We start from the raw sequence: 25,111 nt of genomic DNA, 5'->3' as shown, positions 1-25,111 counted from the left end.
GCTATGGGCCTTTCCTATGTGGCCTTGATGATGTTGAGGTATATTCCCTCTATCCCTGATTGTTCAGAGTTTTTATCAAGAATGGATGTTGAACTTTGTCACATGCTTTTTCTGCCTGTATTGAAATGATTATATGGTTCTTTTTCTTTCTTTCATTAATTTAAAGGGATACATGCATCCTGGTGTTTATAGTAGCATTTATCTACAATAGCCAAAATTATGGAAGCAGCCCAAGAATCCATTGATTGATGAATGGATAAAGAAGATGTGGCATATATATACAATGGAATATTATTCAGCCATAAAAGAGAATGAAATCTTGCCATTTGCAATGGTGTGGATGGAGCTAGCAAATGTTATCCTAAGCAATATAAGTCATTCAGAGAAAGACAAATACCATATAATTTCACTCATATGTGGAATTTAAGAAACAAAACAAATGACTATGGCAGAGGGAAGGAGAGGAAAACCATGAAACAGAGTCTTAACTATAGAGAACATAGTGAGGATTGCTGGAGAGGAGGTTGGTGGGGGGGATGGGTTAAAAAGGTGATGGGGATTAAGGAAAGCATTTGTTGTAATGAGTACTGGGTGTAGTATATATATAAGCAATGAATCACTAAATTCTACACCTGAAAGTAATATTACACTGTATGCTAACTAACTAGAATTTAAATAAAAACTTATAAAAATGTAGGAAATATCTAGGAATTAGAGAGACAAGACTTAAATGAATAAAGACATGCTCTGTTCATGGGTAGGAAGCTTTGATACATTGACAATACTACTCAAAGTGATCTAGTGATACAACACAATCCTTATCAAAATTTCAAGAGCCTTTTATGCAGAAATAGGAAAGCCAATCCTAAAACTCCTATGTAATTGCAAGAGGCCCTAACTAGTCAAAACAATCTTGAAAAAGAATACATTTGGAGAACTCACTTTCTAATTTCAAAACTTATTACGAAGCTATGGTAATCAAAAGGACATGATCCTGATCAATGGGTAGAATTGGGAATCCAGAAATAAATCCATACTTATCTGGCCAATTGATTCTTAACAAAGTCACTAAATGGGGAAAGATTAGTGTCTTCAATAAATGTTGCTAGGATAATTGTATTTCCACATGTAAAAGAATGAAGTGGGACCCCGTTCATAGAACACAGCATGTAGAAAAAGTAACTTAAAATTGGTCACTTAAATGTAAGAGCTAAAATCACAAAACCCCTAGAAGAAAGGATAGGGGTAAATTTTCATGATGTTGTATTTGACATTGGAATTCTAGATATATACCAAAAGTGACAAAAGAGAAATAGGTAAATTTGACTTCACCAAAATTAAAAACTTTTGTGCAGCAAAGGACATTATCCAGAAAATGAAAAGACCACTTTCAGAATGGGAGAAAATATTTGCAAATTATGTATGTGATAAGGTATTAATATTCAAAATTTATAAAGGGATATAATTCCTACAACTCAATGACAAAAAGACAACCCAATTATATAATGTACCTAGGAGTGGAATTGCTGAGGAATATGGTAATTTTATGTTTAGATTTTTGAAGATCTCCAAACTGTTTTCCACAATTACTGCACCATTTTACATTCTTACCAGTAATATAATAGTTCTGTATTTCATATCTTTGCCATCACTTGTTTTCCTTTATTAAAAAATTGTAGATGATATTATTCACACCAATAGTAGGTATGAAGTGTTATTTATTTTTTTCTTTTTTAAAGATTTTTAATTTATTCATTCATGAGAGACACCGAGAGAGAGGCAGAGACACAGGCAGAGGGAGAAGCAGGCTCCCTGTGGGAGCCTGATGTGGGACTCAATCGCAGGACCCCAAGATCATGGCCTGAGCCAAAGGCAGACGCTCAACCACTGAGCCACCCAGGCATCCCTGAAGGGATATTTCATTATAGTTTTGTTTTTTGTTTTTTGTAAAGATTTTATTTATCTATTCATGAGAGTCACAGAGAGAGAGGCAGAGAGACACAGGCGGAGGGAAAAGCAGGCTCCATGCAGGGAGCCCGATGTGGGACTCCAGGATCACACTCTGGGCTGAAGGCAGGTGCTAAACTGCTGAACCACCCAGGGATCCCCTTTTAAAAAAATTTTTATCGGGATCCCTGGGTGGCGCAGTGGTTTGGCGCCTGCCTTTGGCCCAGGGCGCGATCCTGGAGACCCGGGATCGAATCCCACGTCGGGCTCCCGGTGCATGGAGCCTGCTTCTCCCTCTGCCTGTGTCTCTGCCTCTCTCTCTCTCTCTGTGACTATCATAAATAAATAAAAATTTAAAAAAAAAAAAATTAAAAAAAAAATTTTTTTATCGTTTTTAAATTTTTATTTAAATTCAATTTAATTAATAGATACTGTAGTATTAGATTCAGAGGTAGAATTCATTGATTCATCAGTTGCTCACAACACCCAGTGCTCATTACTTCAAGTGCCCTCCTTAATGCCCATCACCCATTTACCCTATCCCTTCACCCACCTCCCCTTCAGCAACCCTCAGTTTGTTCCCTATAGTTAAGAGTCTTATGGTTTGCCTCCTTCTGTTTTCATCTTATTTTTCCTTCATTTTCCCTATGTTCATCTGTTTTGTTTCTTAAATTCCACATATGAGTGAAATCAGTGGTATTTGTCTTTTTTTGACTAACCTATTTCACTTAGCACAATACCCTCTAGTTCTGTCCACATCCTTGCAGATGGCAAGATTTCATTGTTTTTGATGGCTGAGTAATATTCCACTATATATATCCCATGTCTTCTTTATCCATTCATCTGTTGATGGACATCCAGACTCTCCATATTTTGTCAATTGTGGACATTGCTGCTATAAACACTGGAGTGCATGTACCCTTTTGGATCACTATGTTTGCATCTTTCAGATAAATACCCAGAAGTGCAATTGCTGGGCTGTAGAGTAGTTCTATTTTTTTGAGGAACTTTTTGAGGAACGTCTGTACAGTTTTCCAGAGAGGCTGCCCCAGTTTGCATTCCTACCAACAGTGTAAGTAAGAGGGTTCCCCTTTCTCCACATCCTTGCCAACATCTGTTGTTTCCTGAGTTCAAACAGAGATTTGTATACCAGTGTTCATTCCAGCATTATTCACAATAGCCAAAAGGTAGAAGCAGCCCAGTGTGCATCAACAGATGAATGGATATATACAGACAGACAGACACACACACACAGATAAAATTCCTTCATAAAAAGAAGTAAAGTTTGGATACATGCTACAACATGTTTAAACCTTGAGGACATTGCACTGAGTGGAATAAGCCAGATACAAAAGGACAAATATTTTTTATTTTTTATTGGTGTTCAATTTGCCAACATATAGAATAACACCCAGTGCTCATCCCATCAAGTGCCCCCCTCAGTGCCTGTCACCCAGTCACCCCCACCCCCTGCCCACCTCCCTTTCCACCACCCCTTGTTCGTTTCCCGGAGTTAGGAGTCTCTCATGTTCTGTCTCCCTTTCTGATATTTCTCACTCATTTTTTCTCCTTTCCCCTTTATTTCCTTTTACTATTTTTTACATTCCCCGAATGAATGAGACCATATAATGTTTGTCCTTCTCCGATTGACTTATTTCACTCAGCATAATACCCTCCAGTTCCACAAAAGGACAAATATTGTATGATTCCACTTATATGTGATACCAAGAATAGGCAAATTTATAGAGACAGAAAATAGATTAGAAGTTAACAGGGGCTACTTGGCTACTTGTAGTGGTTGGGAATGGGAAGTTATTGCTTAATGAACATAGAGTTTGGGGTGATGAAATAGTTGAGATGCTTACACAATACTGTGAATGTAAAAAAATGTTTTTGAACTGCACACTTAGAAATGATTAAAATGGCAAGTTCTATATTACATATCTTTTACCATTATAACAATTTTTTAAAACTATAATAAACACAAAGACAAACTAACAGTGAAACAGAACACAGGTCCAGAGACAGATTTACCCATATATAGTACTGGAAAAAATATTTCTGGACTTCTATGTCATAGACAAGTGTCAATTCCAGAAAGATTGCATGCAATGAAATATAAAAAGCAAAACAATAAAGTTTTTTCTAATATCTCTCTTTTCAAAATTAAGACTTTATTTTTTAGAGCAGTTTTAAGTGCATAGTAAAATTAAGGGGCAGGTACAGTGATTTCTTACATACCCAGTGCCTCCTGCCACACACAACATCCCTTGTTACCAACTACCCCCACCACAGTGATATATTTGTTACGACTGATGAATGTGCGCCAATACTTTGGTGAATGCATCACTCAGAGTCTATAGTTTACATTAGGGTTTACTCTTGGTGTTGTACCTTATATGGGTTTGGACAAAGCATAATATGTATCCATCATTCTGGTATCACAGAGTGTTTTCATTGCCTAAAAATCCTGTGCTCCATCTATCCGTCTATTTCTCTTCTCCAACGCTTGAGGCCACTGATCTTTTTACTGTCTCCATAGTTTTGCCTTTTCCAGAACATCATATAGTTAGAATTATACATCATATAGCCTTTCAAGATTGGCTTCTTTCACTTAATATGCATTTAAGCATAAGCCATTTTAATGGCTTGATAGCTCATTTCTTTTTAGGGCTAGTCTCTGAATGTACCACAGTTTAACAATCCATTCACCTACTGGAAGACGCCTTAGTTGCTTCCAAGTTTTGGTAATTATGAATAAAGGTGCTATAAACAGCCATGTGCAAATTTTTGTGTGCATGTAAGTTTTCAACCCCTTTGAGCAAATACCAAGAAATATGATTGTTAGATCATATGGTAACAATATGTTTAGTTTTGTAAGAAGCTGCCAAAATGTCTTCCAAAGTGACTGTCATTTTGCATTCCTATCAGCAATGTTTGAGAGTTCTCATTGCTCCACATTCTTAACAGCACTGGACATTGTCAGTGCTCTAGACTTCAGTCATTCTAATAGGTGTGTAGTAGTGATATTCCCCTGTTGTTTTAAGTTGAATTACTTAGTTACCATGATGTGGAGCATCTTTTCATATGCTTATTTGTCATCTGCATATCTTATTTGCTGAGTTGTCCATTCAGAAATTCAGCCTCCTTTTTATTCAGGTTCTTTGTTTTCTAATTGTTGAGTCTGCAGACTTCTTTGCGTGTTTTGGATAATAGTCCTTTATCAGATGCAAATGTTTTCTCCCAATCTGCAGTTTGTCTCCTCATTCTCTTGACTATGTCTTTTGCTGAATGGAAGTTTTAAATCTTAACGAAGTCCAGATTATCAATTTTTTTCTTTCATGAATTGTACTTTGATGTTGTATCAAAAGGTCACTGCATACCCACAGTCATTAAATTTTGTCCTGTGTTATCTTCTAGGAGTTATAATTTTGCATTTTACATTTAAATCTGTAAAGTATTCTGAGTAAACTTTTGAAACGGGTATAAAGTCTGTGACTAGATTCACATTTTTGCATGTGGATGTTCAGTTGTCTCAGCACCATTTGTTGAAAACCTGTCTTTGCTCCATTGTACACTTTGTTCCTCTGTCAAACAATAAAGATTTTAGAAGACAAGGGCATCTTCATGAATTAGCATAGTTAGCAATTTCTTAAATAGCTTATGAAAACCACTAACCATAAAGGCAAATTTTGATAAGTATACTATGTTAAGTTTAAGAACTTGCATTTATTAAAAAAACACCATAAGATAGTGAAAAAGTCAAGCCATGGAGTTTCATAAGCATGTGTGACAAATGATTCATAGTCTAGATCGTTAAAAAACAAAACAAAATAAACCAAAACAAACGAACTCCTGCAAATCAGTAAGGAAAAGACCGCCCAATGAAAAAAATAGACAAAAGGCTTAAAGAGGCAGTTCCCACAAACAGATGGTCAAGTGGCCAAGAAACATAGGAAAAGGTTCTCAATTTCAATAGTCATCAAGGAATTGCAAATTAAACCCCAGTGACGTGGCTAACATTTCATGTTAGCAAAATAGCTGAAAGGAAAAAGTCACAAGGCCTCGTGCTGAGTTCATGGGAGTGGAAATTGGTACACCCACGTTGGAAAACTGACAATCTGTTAAAGCCGAACGTTTTCATGCCTCTGACCCTAAAATTCCACAACTAGATACATGCCCAACAAAAATGTGTACCTATATGCAGTAAGAACCGTGTGCTCAAATCTTGATAGCATCCCTATCACAAAACTGGAAACTACCCAAATGCCCATCGACAGTAGAATGGATGAATAAATGTATTTATTTATATTCATGAAGTGAAATACCATGCAGCAATGAGAATGAGCACAGTACAACTACACGCGACAACGTGGATAATGTTGGTAGAAAAAGTCCACAGAACCTTATGCCATATGATTCTATTTGTATGAATACGAACATACATATATGGGAGCTGCTGGAATATTTCTTTCTCTGAGTCCCGATTACAGGGATGTGCTTGTTTGTGGAATTCACAGAGCTACATACCTATAATTTTGCATTTATCCATAAGTATGAAACATGTTAATACTTCAATAAAGTTTTCCAAAAGACATGTATATTTTTATAAATCGATAATTTAAAGAAATAAATCAAGTGAACAATATATGTTAGAGATGTGAGCATGGTGAATCAATAACCAAACTTTGTAGACATTTGCATGGTGTAACTACTCATTATTTCACATATCTTCCCTCTACTAGGCCAGACCAATTGCACCATTTCATTCTGCCTGGGTCCCGCCTTCAGTCCTCAGGGCCTGTATACCCAGGCATTTTTTTCTGTGGGGCTGAGATAAGCAGGCCCTCAGGCCCAGACACCCTTGCTGTTTCCTGGCTCAGGGAAAGAAGCCTGACACGCAGGCTGAAAGCTGTTTGAGGAACATAGCATCTGAGGAAACTGAGGCTTGATGTGGGTTGACTGAGGTAACAGAACTGGTTAGTTACAGAAATATGCTCAGATATATCTCAGAGGACTTGGCTTTCATTGTTCTGTGCCAATCTGGAGGGTTTCAAGGAGGAATCCCTAATTCCATAATCTCCATATGAATCACCCACAGTGGCATCTAAAATCCTCTCTTGCAGAACCTTCTCTAGCCCGTTCATGTTAGTGGCTCTGGGCAGAGGTGTGATGCTCAGGGAACCCCAGGGGTGAACACAAGTGGTTGAGGGGGCAGAGTAGGCAAGGTGCTATGCAGCTGGGGGCCGGTGAGCCCTGCCTAACGCTATGGTCTTATTCCATCCCCAGATCCTTCTGACCCATCCCTTCTGCCATGAAGATTGCGGTGATTGGGCAGAGCCTGTTCGGCCAGGAAGTTTACTGCCACCTGAGGAAAGAGGGCCATGAGGTCGTGGGTGTGTTCACTGTTCCAGACAAGGATGGAAAGGCAGATCCCCTGGGTGAGTGGGTGCCCCGGAACAGGAAAGGGGCCCAGGCAGGCAGGTAGCAGTGGGCACGGGGTGGTCACGGGCATCCCTGGCACCTTGAATCCTCAGGTGCCAACCAGCTGCCAGGAGCAAAATAGAGACCCCTTGCCCACATGATCATGGGGTGGGGTTGTGTCCTAGAGAAATGCAGTCTGCCCCCAGGGCCCTGCTATGTGACCATTTCAGGCTTCACTGACCCCAGCATCAGGCTCTGAAAGGGCTGCCAGGTGGGGGACACCACAGGTCAGTGTTCTCAGATGTGGAACGTGCAAGCTATCCCCATCAGTGGGAGTGCCTGTAGCACAAGGTGTTGAGCCCTGCCTTGGGAGTTTGTGTTCAGAGCGATGGGGTGCTTGACCTATGTCACTTAGCATAATACCCTCCAGGTCCATTCATATGTGGAATTTAAGAAGCAAAACAGAGTTCCATAGAGGAAGGGAGGGAAAAATAAGATCAGATGGAATCAGAGAGGGAGACAAACCATAAGAGACTCTTAGCTCTGGGAAACCAGCTGAGTGTTGCTGGAGGGGAGGTGGGGGGGAGATGGGGTAAAGGGGTGATGGGCATTAAGGAGGGCATGTGATGTGATGAGTGCTTGATATTATAAGCAACTATGGATAACTGAACTCTACACTAATGATATATGTTAATTGAATTTAAATAAAATAAGATGAAAAAAGAATGAAGGGATGGGGTGGAGTCTGAGAGTTTACATTTCTGATGAGCTCCCAGGTGATGGTGATACCTCTGGCTCTAGGAGGAGCACTAGCTCCTCTAGGCTCTAGGAGTTTAAGAATCACTAGCCCCTGGGCAGGGGCCCTCTGCTCAAGTGAACAGACCCTCCAGGGACATGCAGGTCCTCCTCAGGCCAGATGGAGGCAGAAAATAGAGCAGGGCTTAGAAATGGAAGGCCAGAGTGAGAAAGGAGCCTTGTGGGGCTAGCCAGGTGCCGGGCATAGGTCACAGGAGTAACGATCTCTCTAGACTGGGAAGCACAGCTGACCCCTGGATCCAGTTTCAGCACTGCTGAGATGCTAACCAGGCCTCAGTCTAGACTTGGTCCAGGTGTGACCCGTGACACAGCCTGACCTTTCCACAGCCTGAGCCCTGCCCTCAGCCACTGAGTGACCACTGATGCTAGTCTCTGGGACTAGACCCCAGATGGAGCTGCTGGGCCTTGACCCTGACCTTGGATGTGTTGCAGAGACATAATCCTTTGATCACAGTGTGGACAGCATTTGCAGGCACAGTGGAATCTGCTCAGTTTGATCCCATCCTCCCTCAACACCCCCAAACTCAGGGCAGAGGCAGAGGGGGTGAGAGAGCGGGTCGGGGCCACTCAGGGGCCAGCCATCATGCTGGCTGTGCTACCAGAATCCCATACAGGCATGTACTTGTTAGGTGCTGAAGATGGAAGGCAGAGGGAACTCCCAGCCACGGGGTAGTGGCTGCGGGTGGCGGCTGGGGAAACAGAAGCAGCTGTGACTCCCAACACGTGGAAGCTTGGGGCTGTGATCCAGACCTGTGGGGACTGAGCATGCTGCTCATCGGGGCTGGAACTGGGCGGAGTGGGGGGTGCCTGCAAGCCGGGCCCCAATCCTGGAGGGCAGACCTGGCAGGGGAAAGGTGAACCCTGGGTCTCCTTCTGCAGATACTGGGAAAACGCTACTCTGGGAAGGGGGAAGACTCTGCTGCCACTAGGGGGAGGAAACTGGGGGTGGGAGGGGGTGAGGGGGTGGTTTCAGTGGCTCAGGCCAGGAACCCTACAGAAAGGAGCGCATCCCCGCTTTCCCCTTACACTCAGTCTGTCGGTCTCCTCAGGCAGCCCTTACCAGCAGCCCTTGACAATAACCTGGGGACAGCACCATGAGGCAGCGGAAGGGGGTGGATGAGGAGCAAAGTCTGGGTGAGGGGTGAGCTCGGACGTCTTGGTGGTCAGCTGTAGCCAGTGCACACAGAGTGGTCCCCTGGGTGCTGTCCCTGGGTGCTGTCCCCTGTCTGCCATCCCCTGGGTGCTCTCCCCTGGGTCCTCTCCCCAGTGTACCGTCCCCTGGGTGCTGTCCCCTGTGTGCCGTCTGCTCTGTGCCACCTGGGAGAGTCCCGCTGTGCTTGGGGCAGGCCGGGAGGGACAGGCTGTGGGGATGATGCTGGAGCCACTTTCCTGGGAAGGCCGTGGTGGCTGTGGGTGAGTGCCTGCAGGGAAGGCCCGTTTCTCACCTGCTGTCCCACAGGCCTGGAAGCCGAGAAGGATGGAGTGCCGGTGTTCAAGTTCCCCCGCTGGCGGGTGAAAGGACAGGCTCTGCCTGAGGTGGTGGCGACATACCAGGCTTTGGGTGCAGAGCTCAACGTCCTGCCCTTCTGCAGCCAGTTCATCCCCATGGAGGTCATCAGAGCCCCCAGCCACGGCTCCATCATCTACCACCCAAGTCTGCTCCCCCGGCACCGAGGGGCCTCGGCCATCAACTGGTGAGACAGGGAGAGACACCCCGTCTGCCAGGAAGTCATCCTGCCCTAGCCCAGAGTTTGGCCCTGGGGCGCAGAGTAGGCGTCAGGCAAGGGTCTCTCCGGGGCTACCAGCTGGCATCCACACAGCAGACTGGTGAGGCGTGATTGTAGTCAAGTGTGCCAGAGAGGACTGGGGACAGGCCTTGGCAAGCACGCTGCCTTCCCACTGTAAACTGTGAAGTGGGCAGCAGTCTCACTGGGACACAGAGGGCTAAGATGCTCACCCCAGGGTACAAAGCCAGGCAGGATGGCCAGAGGCCACACCCACTGCCAGGACACAGTGGCACCCCACTCAGAAAGGAGAGACATGAAGTAAAGGGTTACCTGAATGAGATGGCTTGACATGATAAGTGCTCAGACGAAAGGGAAGCTCTGATGGATGCGTGGTGCAGTTTGGTTGGGTGGTAGCAAGGAGAAACATCTGAGCTGGGCAGAGTGGGGTTCAGGCTCCCTGACTTCTGGGTACACCTCTTCCCTTCTCTGGGTCTCCGTTTCCTCATCTGTAAAGAGACACCTATTGGGTGTCACATCACATCAGGGTGTCTACCATGACACCTAGCACGTGGTTGGTGTCAGTAAATACCTTCCCCTTCCAGGTCTCACCAGAGCAGGGTGGGGCATGAAGGGGGTTGTCAGAGGCTGACTGGGGGCACAGGAGCTGCCCTCAGTTTGCCCTTGTCCCTGGTCCTTCCTCCTGGACTCAGGCTTTCCCACATGTCCTTCCCAGGACCCTCATTCACGGAGACAAGAAAGGGGGTTTTACCATCTTCTGGGCAGATGATGGTCTGGACACGGGAGACCTCCTGCTCCAGAAGGAGTGTGAGATCCTCCCGGACGACACTGTGAGCACCCTGTACAACCGCTTCCTCTTCCCTGAAGGCATCAAAGGGATGGTAAGGGCTGGGGGCTGGCCATGCCCACGTGGGTCTCCTCGTTCTGGTACCCTCTCTAGGCCTAACTGTTTCCCCCCAGGTCCTGGGTTCTGCAGGGAGAGAGAGCTCTAATTTCAGAGTTCCAGAGAGGGAGGACTAGGACATGCAAGGTATTGTGTTAGGCAAGACTCATGTTTACAACGGACCCCAACCCCAATTCAAAAAGCTTAATTCCAAAAGGGGACATTTTTGGCTCAAAGGAGATAAAAGGCCAGGGTGGTGGCAAGCATGGCTGCATCTAGAGGCATAAGCTCTATCATAGGACTCTGTCCCCCTGTTGTCCTACTGGTTCTACTCATCTGTTTGATTAGCTTTATCTTCAGGTGGGCTGCTCTTAAAAGGGAGGAAAGGCAGTCCCTGGTGGCTCGAGACTTGTACCTCTGGATTATAGGGGAAGAAAAACTCTTTTCACAGAATTCATGAACGAGAAATTAGAGAAGCCCACCTGTGGTCTCACGCACACTAAGTTGTCTGCAGGAGAGTGTTCTGTTATCTGAACAGGCCCGACAGGAGGGAGTGAGGTCAGACACCACTGTGCTTGGCACAGCAGGCAGGCTCTGAGGGCATGACCCCCGAGGAGGCCAGCCAGGGTTGGCCAGAAGCAGACACATGTTCCAGACATGTGGACTTCCGTTCCATCCGTGCAGACATGGATTCCAGCAGCAGGAAGAGTCAGACAGAAGGAAGAGGAGAGCGTTCCCTGTTTGGACGAAGCAACGAGCACAGCAGTGACAGGAGTGTTCACTGCTGCCCTGACGTCAGACATCCCCTTCCCTCCTCTCCTGCTTCTTGCCAGCCACCTTTTATCCTTCACGTTGTGTCAAACAAGACGCCTCTTATATGCTCTCCCTTGGAGTCCCCCTTATCATAAGAGTGCCAAACAGAGTAGGCTTGTTGGAGATGTGATATGAGACAGAGAAAGGGATTATCTGGCACATTCCACTAAAAACATCCTTTTAGGGCTGCGCTGTCCAGTATGGCAGCCGTTAGTCACATGCAGCTATTACATTAATTACATTGAATTTTAATTAAAAATGGAGTTCTTCAGTCCCACTAGCTACCTTTGAAGTCCCTAGGACTGGAACTACACATGGCCGATGGCCATCGTATTGGACATTCTGATGATAGAACATGGCCATCACCACAGAACATTCTGCTGGCCAATTCTGTTTTAGACATTTCTGACACTCATCACTTCTTAGTTTAGGAGGCTTGGGGCTCTCCCGCAGGACCCATACAGGATGGGCCCAGGCTCCTGGGCTCTCCTCCCCATGTTCTTGATTCCTTCTACTACAACCTTCCCCTTTTCCTTAACAGAAACTGCTTCCTGCTTAATCTCAGACCTCCAAACACATCATGGGGCTCAGGAGGTATTGTCCTCAAGAGAAGGAAGGTTTAGATGAAACCATGGGAATCTGTGTTTGTTACATCTATACAGGGCTTTGTAGTTTATATAATCTTCTAAGATCTCAGAAGGTACAAGTTTTTTATTTTCTCATGTGTTTTTATTGAGGTTCAATATGCCAACATATAATATAACCCCCCAGTGTTCATCCCATAAAGTGCCCCCCTCAGGGCCCGACACCCAGTCACCCCATCCCCCCTGGCCACCTCCCCTTCTGTAACCCTTTGTTCATTTCCCGGAGTTAAGAGGCTCTCATGGTTTGTCACCCTTTCTAATTTTTCCCACTCAGTTCCCCTCCTTGCCCTTAAAATCCCTTTCACTACTGCTTATATTCCCTGTATGAGTGAAACAATATGATGACTGCCCTTCTCCAATTGACTTACTTCACTCAGCATAATACCCTCCAGTTCCATCCATGTTGAAAAAATGGTGGGTATTCGTCCTTTCTGAAGGCTGAGTAATATTCCACTGTATACATAGACCACATCTTCTTTACCCATTCATCTTTCTTTTTTAAAAATAAATTTATTTTTTATTGGTGTTCAAATTGTGAACATACAGAATAACACCCAGTGCTGATTTTGATCGATTCTTATCTCATATTTAGATCTTTCATCCATTTTGAGTTTATCTTTGTGTATGGTGCAAGAGAGTGGTCTAGTTTCCTTCCTCTGCATGTGGATGTCCAATTTTCTCAGCACCATTTATTGAAGAGACTGTCCTTTTTCCAGTGGAGAGTCTTTCCTGCTTTGTCGAATATTAGTTGACCATAAAGTTCAGGGTCCACTTCTGGGTTCTCTATTCTGTTCCATTGATCTATGGGTCTGTTTTTGGGGCAGTACCACACTGTCTTGATGACCACAGCTTTGTAGTACAACCTGAAATCTGGCATTGTGAAGCCCCTGGCATTGGTTTTCTTTTTTAATTTTTCCCTGGCTATTCGGGGTCTTTTCTGATTCCACACAAATCATAAGATGATTTGTTCCAACACTGAAGAAAGTCCATGGTATTTTGATAGGGATTGCATTGAACGTGTAAATTGCCCTGGGTAGCATTGACAATTTCACAATATTAATTCTGCCAATCCATGAGCATGGAATATTTTTCCATCTCTTTGTGTCTTCCTCAGTTTCTTTCAGAAGTGTTCCACAGTTTTTAGGGTATATATCCTTTACCTCTTTGGTTAGGTTTATTCCTAGGTATCTCATGCTTTTGGGTGCAATTGTTGTTTTTTTAATTAATAAATCTATTTTTTATTGGTGTTCAATTTACCAACATACAGAATAACACCCAGTGCTCATCCCGTCAAGTGCCCCCCTCACTGCCCGTCACCATTCACCCCCACCCCCTTACCCCCTCCCCTTCCACCACCCCTAGTTCATTTCTCAGAGTTAGGAGTCTTTATGTTCTGTCTCCCTGTCTGATATTTCCCACACATTTCTTTTCCCTTCCCTTATATTCCCTTTCATTATTATTTATATTCCCCAAATGAATGAGAAGATACACTGTTTGTCCTTCTCCAATAGACTTACTTCACTCAGCATAATACCTTCCAGTTCCATCCAGGTCGAAGCAAATGGTGGGTATTTGTAGTTTCTAATGGCTGAGTAATATTCCATTGTATACATAAACCACATCTTCTTTATCCATCATCTTTCGATGGACACCAAGGCTCCTTCGACAGTTTGGCTATTGTGGCCATTGCTGATAGAAACATCGGGGTGCAGGTGTCCCGACGTTTCATTGCATCTGAATCTTTGGGGTAAATCCCCAACAGTGCAATTGCTGGGTCGTAGGGCAGGTCTATTTTTAACTCTTTGAGGAACCTCCACACAGTTTTCCAGAGTGGCTGCACCAGTTCACATTCCCACCAACAGTGTAAGAGGGTTCCCTTTTCTCCGCATCCTCTCCAACATTTGTGGTTTCCTGCCTTGTTAATTTTCCCCATTCTCACTGGTGTGAGGTGGTATCTCATTGTGGTTTTGATTTGTATTTCCCTGATGGCAAGTGATGCAGAGCATTTTCTCATGTGCGTGTTGGCCATGTCTGTGTCTTCCTCTGTGAGATTTCTCCTCATGTCTTTTGCCCATTTCATGATTGGATTGTTTGTTTCTTTGGTGTTGAGTTTAATAAGTTCTTTATAGATCTTGGAAACTAGCCCTTTATCTGATACGTCATTTGCAAATATCTTCTCCCATGCTGTAGGTTGTCTTTTAGATTTGTTGACCGTATCCTTTGCTGTGCAAAAGCTTCTTATTTTTTTTTTATAAATTAATTTTTATTGGTGTTCAATTTACCAACATACAGAATAACACCCAGTGCTCATCCCGTCAAGTGCCCCCCTCAGTGCCCGTCACCCATTCACCCCCAACCCCCGCCCTCCTCCCCTTCCACCACCCCTAGTTCATTTCCCAGAGTTAGGAGTAAAAGCTTCTTATCTTGATGAAGTCCCAATAGTTCATTTTTGCTTTGGTTTCTTTTGCCTTCGTGGATGTATCTTCTAAGAAGTTACTGTGGCCGAGTTCAAAAAGGGTGTTGCCTGTGTTCTCTCTAGGATTTTGATGGAATCTTGTCTCACATTTAGATCTTTCATCCATTTTGAGTTTATCTTTGTGTCTGGTGCAAGAAAGTGGTCTAGTTTCATTCTTCTGCACGTGGATGTCCAATTTTCCCAGCACCATCTATTGAAGAGACTGTCTTTCTTCCAGTGGAGAGTCTTTCCTCCTTATCGAATATTAGTTGACCATAAAGTTCAGGGTCTACTTCTGGGTTCTCTATTCTGTTCCATTGATCTATGTGTCTGTTTTTGTGCCAGTACCACACTGTCTTGATGACCACAGCTTTGTAGTACAACCTGAAATCTGGCATTGTGATGCCCCCAGCTATGGTTTTCTTTTTAAAAATTCCCCTGGCTATTCAGGGTCTTTTCTGATTCCACACAAATCTTAAAATAATTTGTTCTAACTCTCTGAAGAAAGTCCATGGTATTTTGATAGGGATTGCATTAAACGTGTAAATTGCCCTGGGTACAATAGACATTTTCACAATATTAATTCTGCCAATCCGTGAGCATGGAATATTTTTCCATCTCTTTGTGTCTTCCTCAATTTTTTTCAGAAGTGTTCTGTAGTTTTTAGAGTATAGATCCTTTACCTCTTTCATTAGGTTTATTCCTAAGTATCATATGCTTTTGGGTGCAATTGTAAATGGGATTGAGTCCTTAATTTCTTTTTCTTCAGTCTCATTGTTAGTGTATAGATGCCAATGACTTCTGGGCAATGATTTTGTATCCTGCCACACTGCCAAATTGCTGTACGAGTTCTAGCAATCTTGGGGTGGAGGCTTTTGGGTTTTCTATGTAGAGTATCATGTCTTCAGCGAAGAGGGAGAGTTTGACTTCTTCTTTGCCAATTTGAATGCCTTTAATGTCTTTTTGTTGTCTGATTGCTGAGGCGAGGACTTCCAGAACTATGTTGAACAGCAGTGGTGAGAGTGGACATCCCTGTCTTGTTCCTGATCTTAGGGGAAAGGCCCCTAGTGCTTCCCCATTGAGAATGATATTTGCTGTGGGCTTTTCGTAGATGGCTTTTAAGATGTCGAGGAAAGTTCCCTCTATCCCAACACTCTGAAGGGTTTTGATCAGGAATGGATGCTGTATTTTGTCAAATGCTTTCTCTGCATCTAATGAGAGGATCATATGGTTCTTGGTTTTTCCCTTGCTGATATGATGAATCACATTGATTGTTTTACGAGTGTTGAACCAGCCTTGCATCCCGGGGATAAATCCCACTTGGTCATGGTGAGTAATCTTCTTAATGTACTGTTGGATCTATTGGCTAGTATCTTGTTGAGAATTTTTGCAGCTGTATTCATCAGGGATATTGGTCTGTAATTCTCCTTTTTGGTGGGGTCTTTGTCTGGTTTTGGAATTAAGGTGATGCTGGCCTCATAAAACAAGTTTGGAAGTATTCAATCCCTTTCTATCTTTCTGAACAGCTTTAGTAGAATAGGTATGGTTTCTTCTTTAAACATTTGATAGAATTCCCCTGGGAAGCCATCTGGCCCTGGACTTTTGTGTCTTGGGGAGGTTTTTGATGACTGCTTCAATTTCCTCTCTGGTTACTGACCTGTTTAGGTTTTCTATTTCTTCCTGTTCCAGTTTTGGTAGTTTGTGACTTTCCAGAAATGGGTCCATTCTAGATTGCCTAATTTATTGGCGTATAGCTGTTCATAATATGTTCTTAAAATCGTTTGTATTTCCTTGGTATTGGTTTGATCTCTCCTTTTTCTTTCATGATTTTATTAATTTGAGTCTTTTTTCTTTCTTTTTTTTTTAATAAGGCTTGCTAGGGGTTTATCTATCTTATTAATTCTTTCAAAGAAACAACTCCTGGTTTTGTTGACATGTTCTACAGTTCTTCTGGTCTCTATTTCATTGAGTTCTGCTCAAATCTTTATTATCTCCCGTCTTCTGCTTGGTGTAGGTTTTATTTGCCCTTCTTTCTCCAGTTCCTTTAGGTGCAAGCTTAGCTTGTGCATTTGAGTTTTTTCCAATTTTTTGAGGGGTGCTTGTTTTGGGATGTATTTCCCTCCTAGGACTGCTTTTGCTGTATCCCAAAGATTTTGAACGATGGTATCTTCATTTTCATTAGTTTCAAGGAATCTTTTTAATTCTTTTCTAATTTCCTGGTTGACCCTTTCATCTTTTATTTTTATTTATTTATTTATTTATTTTATTTTTATTTTTTTAAAGATTTTATTTATTTATTCATGAGAGACACAGAAAGAAAGCGAGAGGCAGAGACACAGGCAGAGGGAGAAGCAGGCTCCATGCAGGGTGCCTGACGTGGGACTCCAACTGGGGACTCCAGGAGCACTCGTTGGCCTAAAGGCGGGTGCTAAACTGCTGAACCACCCAGGGATCCCCTGACCCTTTCATCTTTTAGTAGGATGCTTTTTAACTTCCACGTGTTTGAGTTTCTTCCAAATTTTCTCGGTGATTGAGTTCTAGTTTCAAAGCTTTGTGGTTGAAAATATGCAGGGGACAATCCCAGTCTTTTGGTATTGGTTGAGACCTGATTTGTGACCCAGTATGTGGTCTATTCTGGAGAAAGTTCCATTTGCCTTTGAGAAGAATGTGTATTCAGTTGTGTTCAGATAGAAAGTTCTGTATATATCTGTGAAATCTGTCTGGTCCACTGTATCATTTAAAGCTCTTGTTTCTTTGCTGATGTTCTGCTTAGAAAATCTGTCATTTGCAAAAAGTGCTGTGTTGAAGTCTCCTACTATTGGTGTGTTATTATCTAAGTATCTCTTTGCTTTGGTTATTAAATGATTGATATACTTGGCAGCTCTCTCATGAGGGGTATAAATATTCATGATTGTTAGGTCTTCTTGTTGGATAGATCCTTTATGTATAATATAGTATCCCTCTTCATCTCTTACTACAGTCTTTGGGATAAACTCTAATTTATCTGATATGAGTTTTGCTATCCCAGCTTTCTTTTGAGGATCATTTGAGTGAAAAATTGTTCCCCACCCTTTCATTTTCAGGCTGGAGGTGTCCTTACATCTCAAACGAGTTTCTTGTAGACAGCAAATAGATGCGTCTTGCTTTTTTATCCAGTCCAATACCCTGTGTCTTTTGATGGGATCATTTAGCCCATTCACGTTCATAGAGTAACTATTAAAATATATGAATTTAGTGTCATCCTATTACTTATTCAGTCCCTGTTTTTGTGGATTGTTTCTTTGCACTTCCTCTTTCTTTTACAGGGTCCCCTTTAATATTTACAAGATCTTCTATATAATCATCTAAAGTTGTGTTGTGATAGAGGGGCTGGGGTTTTGTACTCATTGTTTAGATCAGAATTAGATTCAGGCCAACTGCACCCATTCCTCTAATGGATATTCCTTGGGAGCCCATTGTGTACAAGGTGTGGGGCCAGGCAAGTCTGGTCAGCATGGGGCTGGCCCCAGGCTCATGGTGAACCCAGGGCCTGGGAGGAAAAGGAGGGTTGTAATGCTGGGGACACCAACTGACCTGGTCTCCTTAGGTGCAGGCCGTGAGACTGATCGCTGAGGGCAAAGCCCCCAGACTCCCTCAGCCGGAGGAAGGAGCCACGTACGAGGGCATTCAGAAGAAAGAAACAGCCAAGGTCAGTGCAGGGCCCTGCCCACCCAAAGCCTGCCTGTGCATGGGCTATGGTGCAGATGGTATCCCAGGGAAGCTGGGATTCAGGCTGGATGGCCACGTTGTAATTATTTAAGGCCTGAAGAGAGAGCAGCCCAAGCAGGAGAAGCATGAGCAAAGCTCCTGTGGCACCTGGACAGGCAGCAAGCAAGAGTGTGTTCTGGGTTCTCTGGTCTTCTTAGGGAAGAGTGGGCAGGCAGGGTCCCCATGGAGAAGAGCTGGGGTGGAGCAGTGTGTGAGAAACCAGCCATAAGCTGGAAATCTCTAAGATGGGGTGTGAGAGGTAATTCAGTTTCTTGGAGCTATCACAGCCTTGCGGAGTGGGGGTAGGGGGCTATATGGGCTGTGCCTCTGCTTAAGGCTTATGGGGTACATAGGGATCTGTATGAGGCCTGCAGATGAAGAGAAGCTGAATGGCCCTGCACTCTGCTGGGAAGGCTGTGTGAAGCTTTGGCCGTCTTAACAGAGTGTTCTCTTCTCCAATCATCCTGAAGTTTACACAACCAGTGAAAGACTGGGGTCGAGAGCATCCAGAACCAGGGTCCCGGGGAGAGCACTATCCCAGCTCAGGGACTCAGACCAGTGTCCAATAGGAAGCCAGAGTTCCCCAGCTCCCTCCTCCACCCAGTCAGGGGTCATCAGGGCACAGGTGGTATGGGGGGCGGTAATTGGTTGTTGGGGGTTAGGGGAGGCGGGGGAGGGCAGAGGATGTCCAAAGAGTAGGGAAGAGACTGAGTATACACATGTTGCCCCACAGATCAACTGGGATCAGTCAGCAGAGGCCATTCATAACTGGATCCGAGGGAACGACAAGGTGCCGGGTGCCTGGACAGAGGCCTGTGGGCAGGTGTGTTCGTGCATGGCTGAGATTGGGCTAGAAGCACTGGTGTGCCCTGCTGGCTGCCAAACTATCAAAATATGTTTGATATTTTTGGCTAGCAAATAGCCATTGCCCTGACTCCTAACCCAACCCCACCCAAGTGCCCCCCTTGGCTCCTCCCCCACGACCATGAGACCTGTCCACCATCTGGTAGCTGAAGGATAAAGGTCCAGCACAGCTCAAGGCTTCCAGGCCCCTGCAGCAACTGTGGGTTCAAAGCTGTATTGCTTGTAAAGAATTTTGACTCCCCTCTCTGGGCTCACAGACATCCCGAGTCCAGCTCCAACGTTGACTTGATCTGAGTGGGGACAGGGATTGGGCAGTGGGCATTCTTCACATGCTGAAGATGGTGAGTCCTTGGTTCACAGGCTCTCCAGAGGCACTGGGAGTTGGCAGGGCTGGGAGTGGGGACCTTCATCTGCTCCCCACAGGGGGTAGTCCTGTCCCACCAAGCCTCAGACTGTCCAAACACCTGACTGCTGTTCAGCTGCCCAGACTCTGTCCAGGAGTCTCTCTCCTACCCTTATCACCATAAGATCCTTTGCAAAGTGAACAGTGTTTGGTGGCATCCCTAGGGCAGCCTGTGATGCCTTGCGGAGGTTATCTCCCAGTGTCTGTCCCCCTGAGGTCTGAGGCCCAGGGCCCATACATAGGGTCTAAGGGTGTGCAGGGCTTGAGGGTACCGTGAGGCCTCCCAGGCTCTTCAGGGAGGCAGAGTTCTTGGGCTGCAGCTGCCCTGGTCCCCTCCTTCCTTTCCCTGGCCCTGCCCAGCCCCCTTCACCCCCTTTGCCCTGCTCAGTCCTGCCTGGGCTGCCAGCAGTAGAGGCCTCTTTCATCCACCATCTTCTGGTTTTCCTGTCTTCAACAGAAGCTGACTTTCTTCAACTCAACGCTAAACACTGCAGGCTTGCTGCCTGAGGGAGAAGATTTGCCCATCCCAGGAGCCCATCGGCCGGGGATCGTCACCAAAGTGGGACTCATCCTTTTCGGGAATGATGACAGAATGGTAATGGTGCTACTGTCGTTGTGGGCACACACACATCCAGGCGCTCAGGCCTGGCATTTAGACCCCGTGCTGCTCTGGAGAAAATGGGGGAAAATGAGACTGCAAAAGTCTGGAAAACCTTATGCTTGTAATTCCCTGTTCTGGGAAGGCTGACTCCTTGCTTTTCATGACCAGGCTTCTCAACCAGAGCTGGGTGCCCTGTGAGGGTATTGGAATCGGGGAGGGGCTCTGTTCCAGGAGGCCTGAACTGGGAGCCTCATTCTACTCCAGCAGAGTGTCCAGGTGCCACTGGGTGTGTTCACTGAATCTCTGTGCCTCAGTTTCCTTCTTTCTGAATAGCGACATCACAGTGAAGAGTCCCTGGAGCCATGCTGGACACCCAACACACCCTGACTCATGTTAGCAGACTCTGCAACTCTGAGTAACAGCTAATATTTATGGAGTGCCTGCTGTGTGCCTGACCACTATTTTAAAACAGTTTATATCTATTAAGTTTGATTTTCCGAACAACTGTAAGAGATACATATTAATATTATACCCATTTTATAGAAGAGAAGACTGAAACAAAGAGGTTTAAGTAACCCTCCCAACATCACCGAGTTAGTTTGTGGCAGAGCTGGGATTCTGGCTCCAAGGCCCACCTCTTGGCCATCAGTACTCACTCCATGCAGTGGTTGGGAGATTGGGGACTTAAGATACTGAGGGCAGAGAAGGAGTACAGGGAGGGATCTCCAAGCACTTTGGGGGTTTCATCAAACCCCGTGGATGTTGAATCATTGGCTGCATCGGTGTGTATAGACCAGGTGGAGTGTGGAGCAGCTTTTATGGGGATTGGTGTGAGCTCACTCTGGGTGCCCATCCTGCTGTGCCCTGCCACTGGCAGGTCCGAGGCTGGCCTTAGTGTCTGCTACTTACAGTGCTTACGTGTTTTAGGTATTCGTGATTGATACGTGCAGTTGAAAGATGATACTTATCTTTGTCAAGTTTCCTGGAAGCAGTATCTGAGTCAAGAGTCCTTGTGCATGTGATTTATCGAGGTAGTGCTCTTAGAGAATCCCACACAACACAGGGCTGGGCTGGGGCACAGGACAAGGCTAGGCCTTCTGGAGTCTTCCAGCCTTTATCTGATCCCAGGCTCTGCAGTGTGAATTGCATCTGCTGATTATGTCCCTGCATGCTCCCATCACTAAGCCCTTGGTTTCTGCTGCCCATGAGGAAGGGGATTGGCAATGAGGCATAGCCCCTGGGCTCTGTGCATGGCTGTGCTTGTACAGCGACGGCCGTGGAGGGGAAGGTGCAGATGTAGGCTGCTAAGGGCCCATGCAGCAGCCGGAGGATGGGGACTGCAGCCACTGCGCCTTTCGTGATGTCCATAGAGCGAAGGAAGCAGCTTCAGCAGAGACCCTTGGTTACAGCATCTTTCAGGAGCTTCTGGCTGGGTTGAGCTAGGCATTAGCTCACAGAAAGCTCCAGCGTATCTCCAAAAGGCAAAAGGGTGGAGGTCAGGCAGGGGACCTGGCTCCAGGTATGACAGGGTGTCTGCAGAGTGTGCCATTCTTATCAACCGCTCTCATCAAACCCAGATGTCTTTGTTTGCTCCTCTTCCCACGGGGCATCTGATGACCTTCACCAGATGTTTCCATGGTGTTCCTGGCAGCTGGGCAATCAGTTGTTTTCTTGATTGATTTTCAAAGTCATGCTTGAATCATTTTTTTGTCTAACATGTAGGCATTTTTATAGAAACAATAAAATCCTTACACTTAAAAAGAAGCGAGAGCATGGTGGGGTGCGTCTGATGGGGGACTGCTCTGCCATCTCCTCCTTGTCCCTGAAGGAGCTGGCACCCGGCTCTGCTCGTGTTTCCTCCTCATTAATCCTGTGCCCTTCTCGTGGTGAGGGCTGGAGATGGAGCGTGTGGGGTGCCCAGCATGGTGCTCCGTGTGGAGCTGCTCTCCCTACCATGAGGACAACCTCAGGTGCTGTGAAGCCCTCTTCTTGCAGCTGCTGGTGAAGAACATCCAGCTGGAGGATGACAAGATGATCCCAGCCTCTCACTTCTTCACGGGAGCAGAGAGCAGTGCCCTTGAGCTGTCAGAGGAAGAACTGGTCATGGCAGAGGCTGTGAGGGTAAGAGACCCTTTCAGGGATTCTGGCCACTTGTGCAGGTTGTGTACTGCACATGTGTCTTATCGCTCAGACTCCCTGGAGCTGGGTGTGCACACCCTCTGGTACTGACCCCAGGCATAGTGTTGGTTCTGTCCTGTCTTCCTGTCCTAACTATTATACCATAGTGTTGGTCTATCTCTTCTGTTGCCCCCTTGCTCTCTCCCTCCATCACTGGGGCCCTGGAGTTTGGCTGGCTAGGTATGACTTTTCTAAGGACTCACTGTCAGCAGTGGACACATGAAGCAGAAGCCCCTGGAATACATGGCAAAGGCAGATGCCAAGTCCACGGCCCTTTGAGGAGAATGTGTGCACTGTAACCTTCCAGAAAAACTCCCTGAGAGGGAATATTGCACTGCGACCAGCATGGGCATCACAGTCAGGCAGACCTGGACTCCAGTCCAGCTGCCCGGCATGATGCCGGAGAGCACTCCCCTCTCTGAGGGTCAGTTCCTTCCACCACCAGTCCAATCAGTGGTCACCTCCTGGAGTTGTTCCTGGTCCTTCCTGCTCCTCCCACTCAGCTCCCTCTCCTTTGGAGGCATGGCATTAATGACAGCATTATTGAATGGAAGACATTGGATGAATTTCCACCCATTCACTCATCCAATCATGTACTCAGTGAGTCATTTAAGAAGGACATATGAGCTCCTATTAAATGCCAGGTGCTAAGCCAGACACTGGAATGTGACAATAAGCAATGTTCCCTGCTGTCATGAAGTGTCCCTTTCCAGGGGGAAGAGAATCAATGAACAGCCCAACATGAATAAGAGAATTTCAGGCAAAGAGAAGTGCCATGAGTGAAATAACAAGGTGATAGGAACAAGGAGGCTAGACAACTTTAGAAGGAATAATCAGGGCAGGCTACCCTGGGCAGGACGGGAGGTTTGCCCTGAGAGCTGAGTGGAGAGAGTTCTGGGATAAGGAGGGCTGTGGTGAGTGAAGGTAGGCCAGTTGGCAGTCACAGTGGTGTTTGTGGGTGTTGATGACAAGGGCAGGGGACAGGATTCAGCAAGGGAAGGACATGAGGAGCTGGCGCTGCTCCAGAGGGCACAGAGCTCTTCCTTAGTAGAAAGCTGAACATTTTGAATGTCTGTAAAAAAGGAGAGGAAAAAAAAAGCCTATTCATTTAAAAATATTCTTGGAGCCCTAGCTCTGGCCTCAGCCCTGCGCCTGCTGGGGTTAACAGGGCCAATTGGACAAACTGGTCTTCTGGAGCTTCCAGCTGAGTAGCACTGGGGGCGGGCTAAGGTTGTATGTTTGTGGAGCTAAGCCTGAGTCAACAGCTGCTACAGCTGTGTCCTTCATCTGTGCACTGGGAAGAGTAAACCCGAAGCCTGTGGGTGCTGTGAGTGGTAGAGGAGAGATCACAGATGGAGAGGGTCAGTTCAGCAGCACCTATGAGCATCTCAGTAAATGCTGGCAGGGAGCCTAACAGTCATCAAAAGAAGCACATACTTGCAGAGTGGGTATCTGTGCAGTGTTCTAAACACTTCAGGAATAGTGGTGTGGTTAAATACTCTAACAACTCCAAGAAGTAGATGCTATTATTACCTTCATTTTCCAGCCAAAGAGCCCGAAGCCTGAGGTGGGGTCACAGCAGATGAGCACAGGCCTGGGCTCAGAGCCCCGCTGGTGGAGCTGGAGCCCTGGCCTCCACCGCTGTGATGCTCCGTTGAATGGCCTCTCATCCTTTGCACTGTTATCATGACACCCGTTGGTCACAGCTGGGCTGGCCCTTTTAGAATGCCTCGTCTGGAGGCGACTGGAGTGGAGGGGAAGCAGCCGGGCAGGAGAGGCCAGTGGGGGGCATTGTTGGTGGAGAGAGCCCATACTGGTGGCCAGAACAGGAGTCAGTCGTGTTCTCCGCTCAGCAGAACTCACCAAGTGCTGTGAGTCCACGCTGTGGACTGGGGAGGCCATGGGCAACAAGCCTAGTCTCACACCCTCCTGAGCCAAGGCTATGCCACATTTTCTGAGCTCCTTTCTATACAGAACACCCAGTGCTCTGCCTGCCTCACGTGAGGAACCCTCCACAGCCATGTTCAGCCTCTTGCACAGATGAGGACACAGGCGTTGAGGGGCTGTCTGCATCCCCATGGCTTGTCAGGAGCCAAGCTGGGGCCTGAATGAGGCAGTGTGGCTTTGCGGTACACTGCCTCTCAGAGGTTCCACACGCATCTGATAACGGCTGGTGCATCTCTTAAGCACCATGTGGTGGTATGCCCATACCCAGCAGGTGACCCGTGGCCCCAAGCCACTTGAGTCTAGAGACAATAGCCCTGGCCAGCAGAGCAGTCAGTGAAGACTTCAGGGAAGAAGTAACATAGCAGTTGGCCCTGGAGGATGCCCAGGAGGATTCTTATTTAAACATGAGCTGGAATTCAGAGAAGAGCATCATCGGTGGGCAAAGGCCTGAGCAGAAACCTGAGGATAGGCTATAGTCAAGTGGGTATAGGGAATGGCTTGCCATAGCTGCTGATGGTCACGTTGAGGATGGAAAGGGCAAATCCACAACACCTTTCCAAGAATGAAAGAGGGAGCCAGGAAGAGGTTGGGTTAAGGGTGCTGGGGAGCTGGTCCTAGTTGAGCCTATTCCCCTCCATCTGTGG

The 25,111-nt window shown here is 45.9% G+C and overlaps 1 protein-coding gene across 4 annotated transcripts in view; it reads left to right on the top strand.

Moving 5' to 3' along the window:
* Positions 1-25,111, top strand: part of ALDH1L1 (aldehyde dehydrogenase 1 family member L1) — a 107,537-nt gene that overhangs the window by 19,158 nt on the left and 63,268 nt on the right. For all 4 annotated transcript variants that reach the window (XM_072720121.1, XM_025991615.2, XM_025991614.2 and 1 more), the window contains 7 exons: positions 7,237-7,388; positions 9,647-9,881; positions 10,648-10,813; positions 18,314-18,415; positions 19,208-19,297; positions 20,199-20,336; positions 22,338-22,463. In XM_072720121.1, coding sequence (XP_072576222.1) covers positions 7,262-7,388; positions 9,647-9,881; positions 10,648-10,813; positions 18,314-18,415; positions 19,208-19,297; positions 20,199-20,336; positions 22,338-22,463 — 984 coding nt within the window. In that variant the 5' untranslated portion in view covers positions 7,237-7,261. The remainder of the gene's footprint in view (positions 1-7,236; positions 7,389-9,646; positions 9,882-10,647; positions 10,814-18,313; positions 18,416-19,207; positions 19,298-20,198; positions 20,337-22,337; positions 22,464-25,111) is intronic.

This window comes from Vulpes vulpes, chromosome 9 (genome assembly GCF_048418805.1).
Source record: "Vulpes vulpes isolate BD-2025 chromosome 9, VulVul3, whole genome shotgun sequence".
NCBI lineage: Eukaryota > Metazoa > Chordata > Mammalia > Carnivora > Canidae > Vulpes > Vulpes vulpes.
The sequence above is the reverse complement of the archived record's forward strand: the minus strand, read 5'-3'. Positions and strand labels throughout refer to the sequence as shown.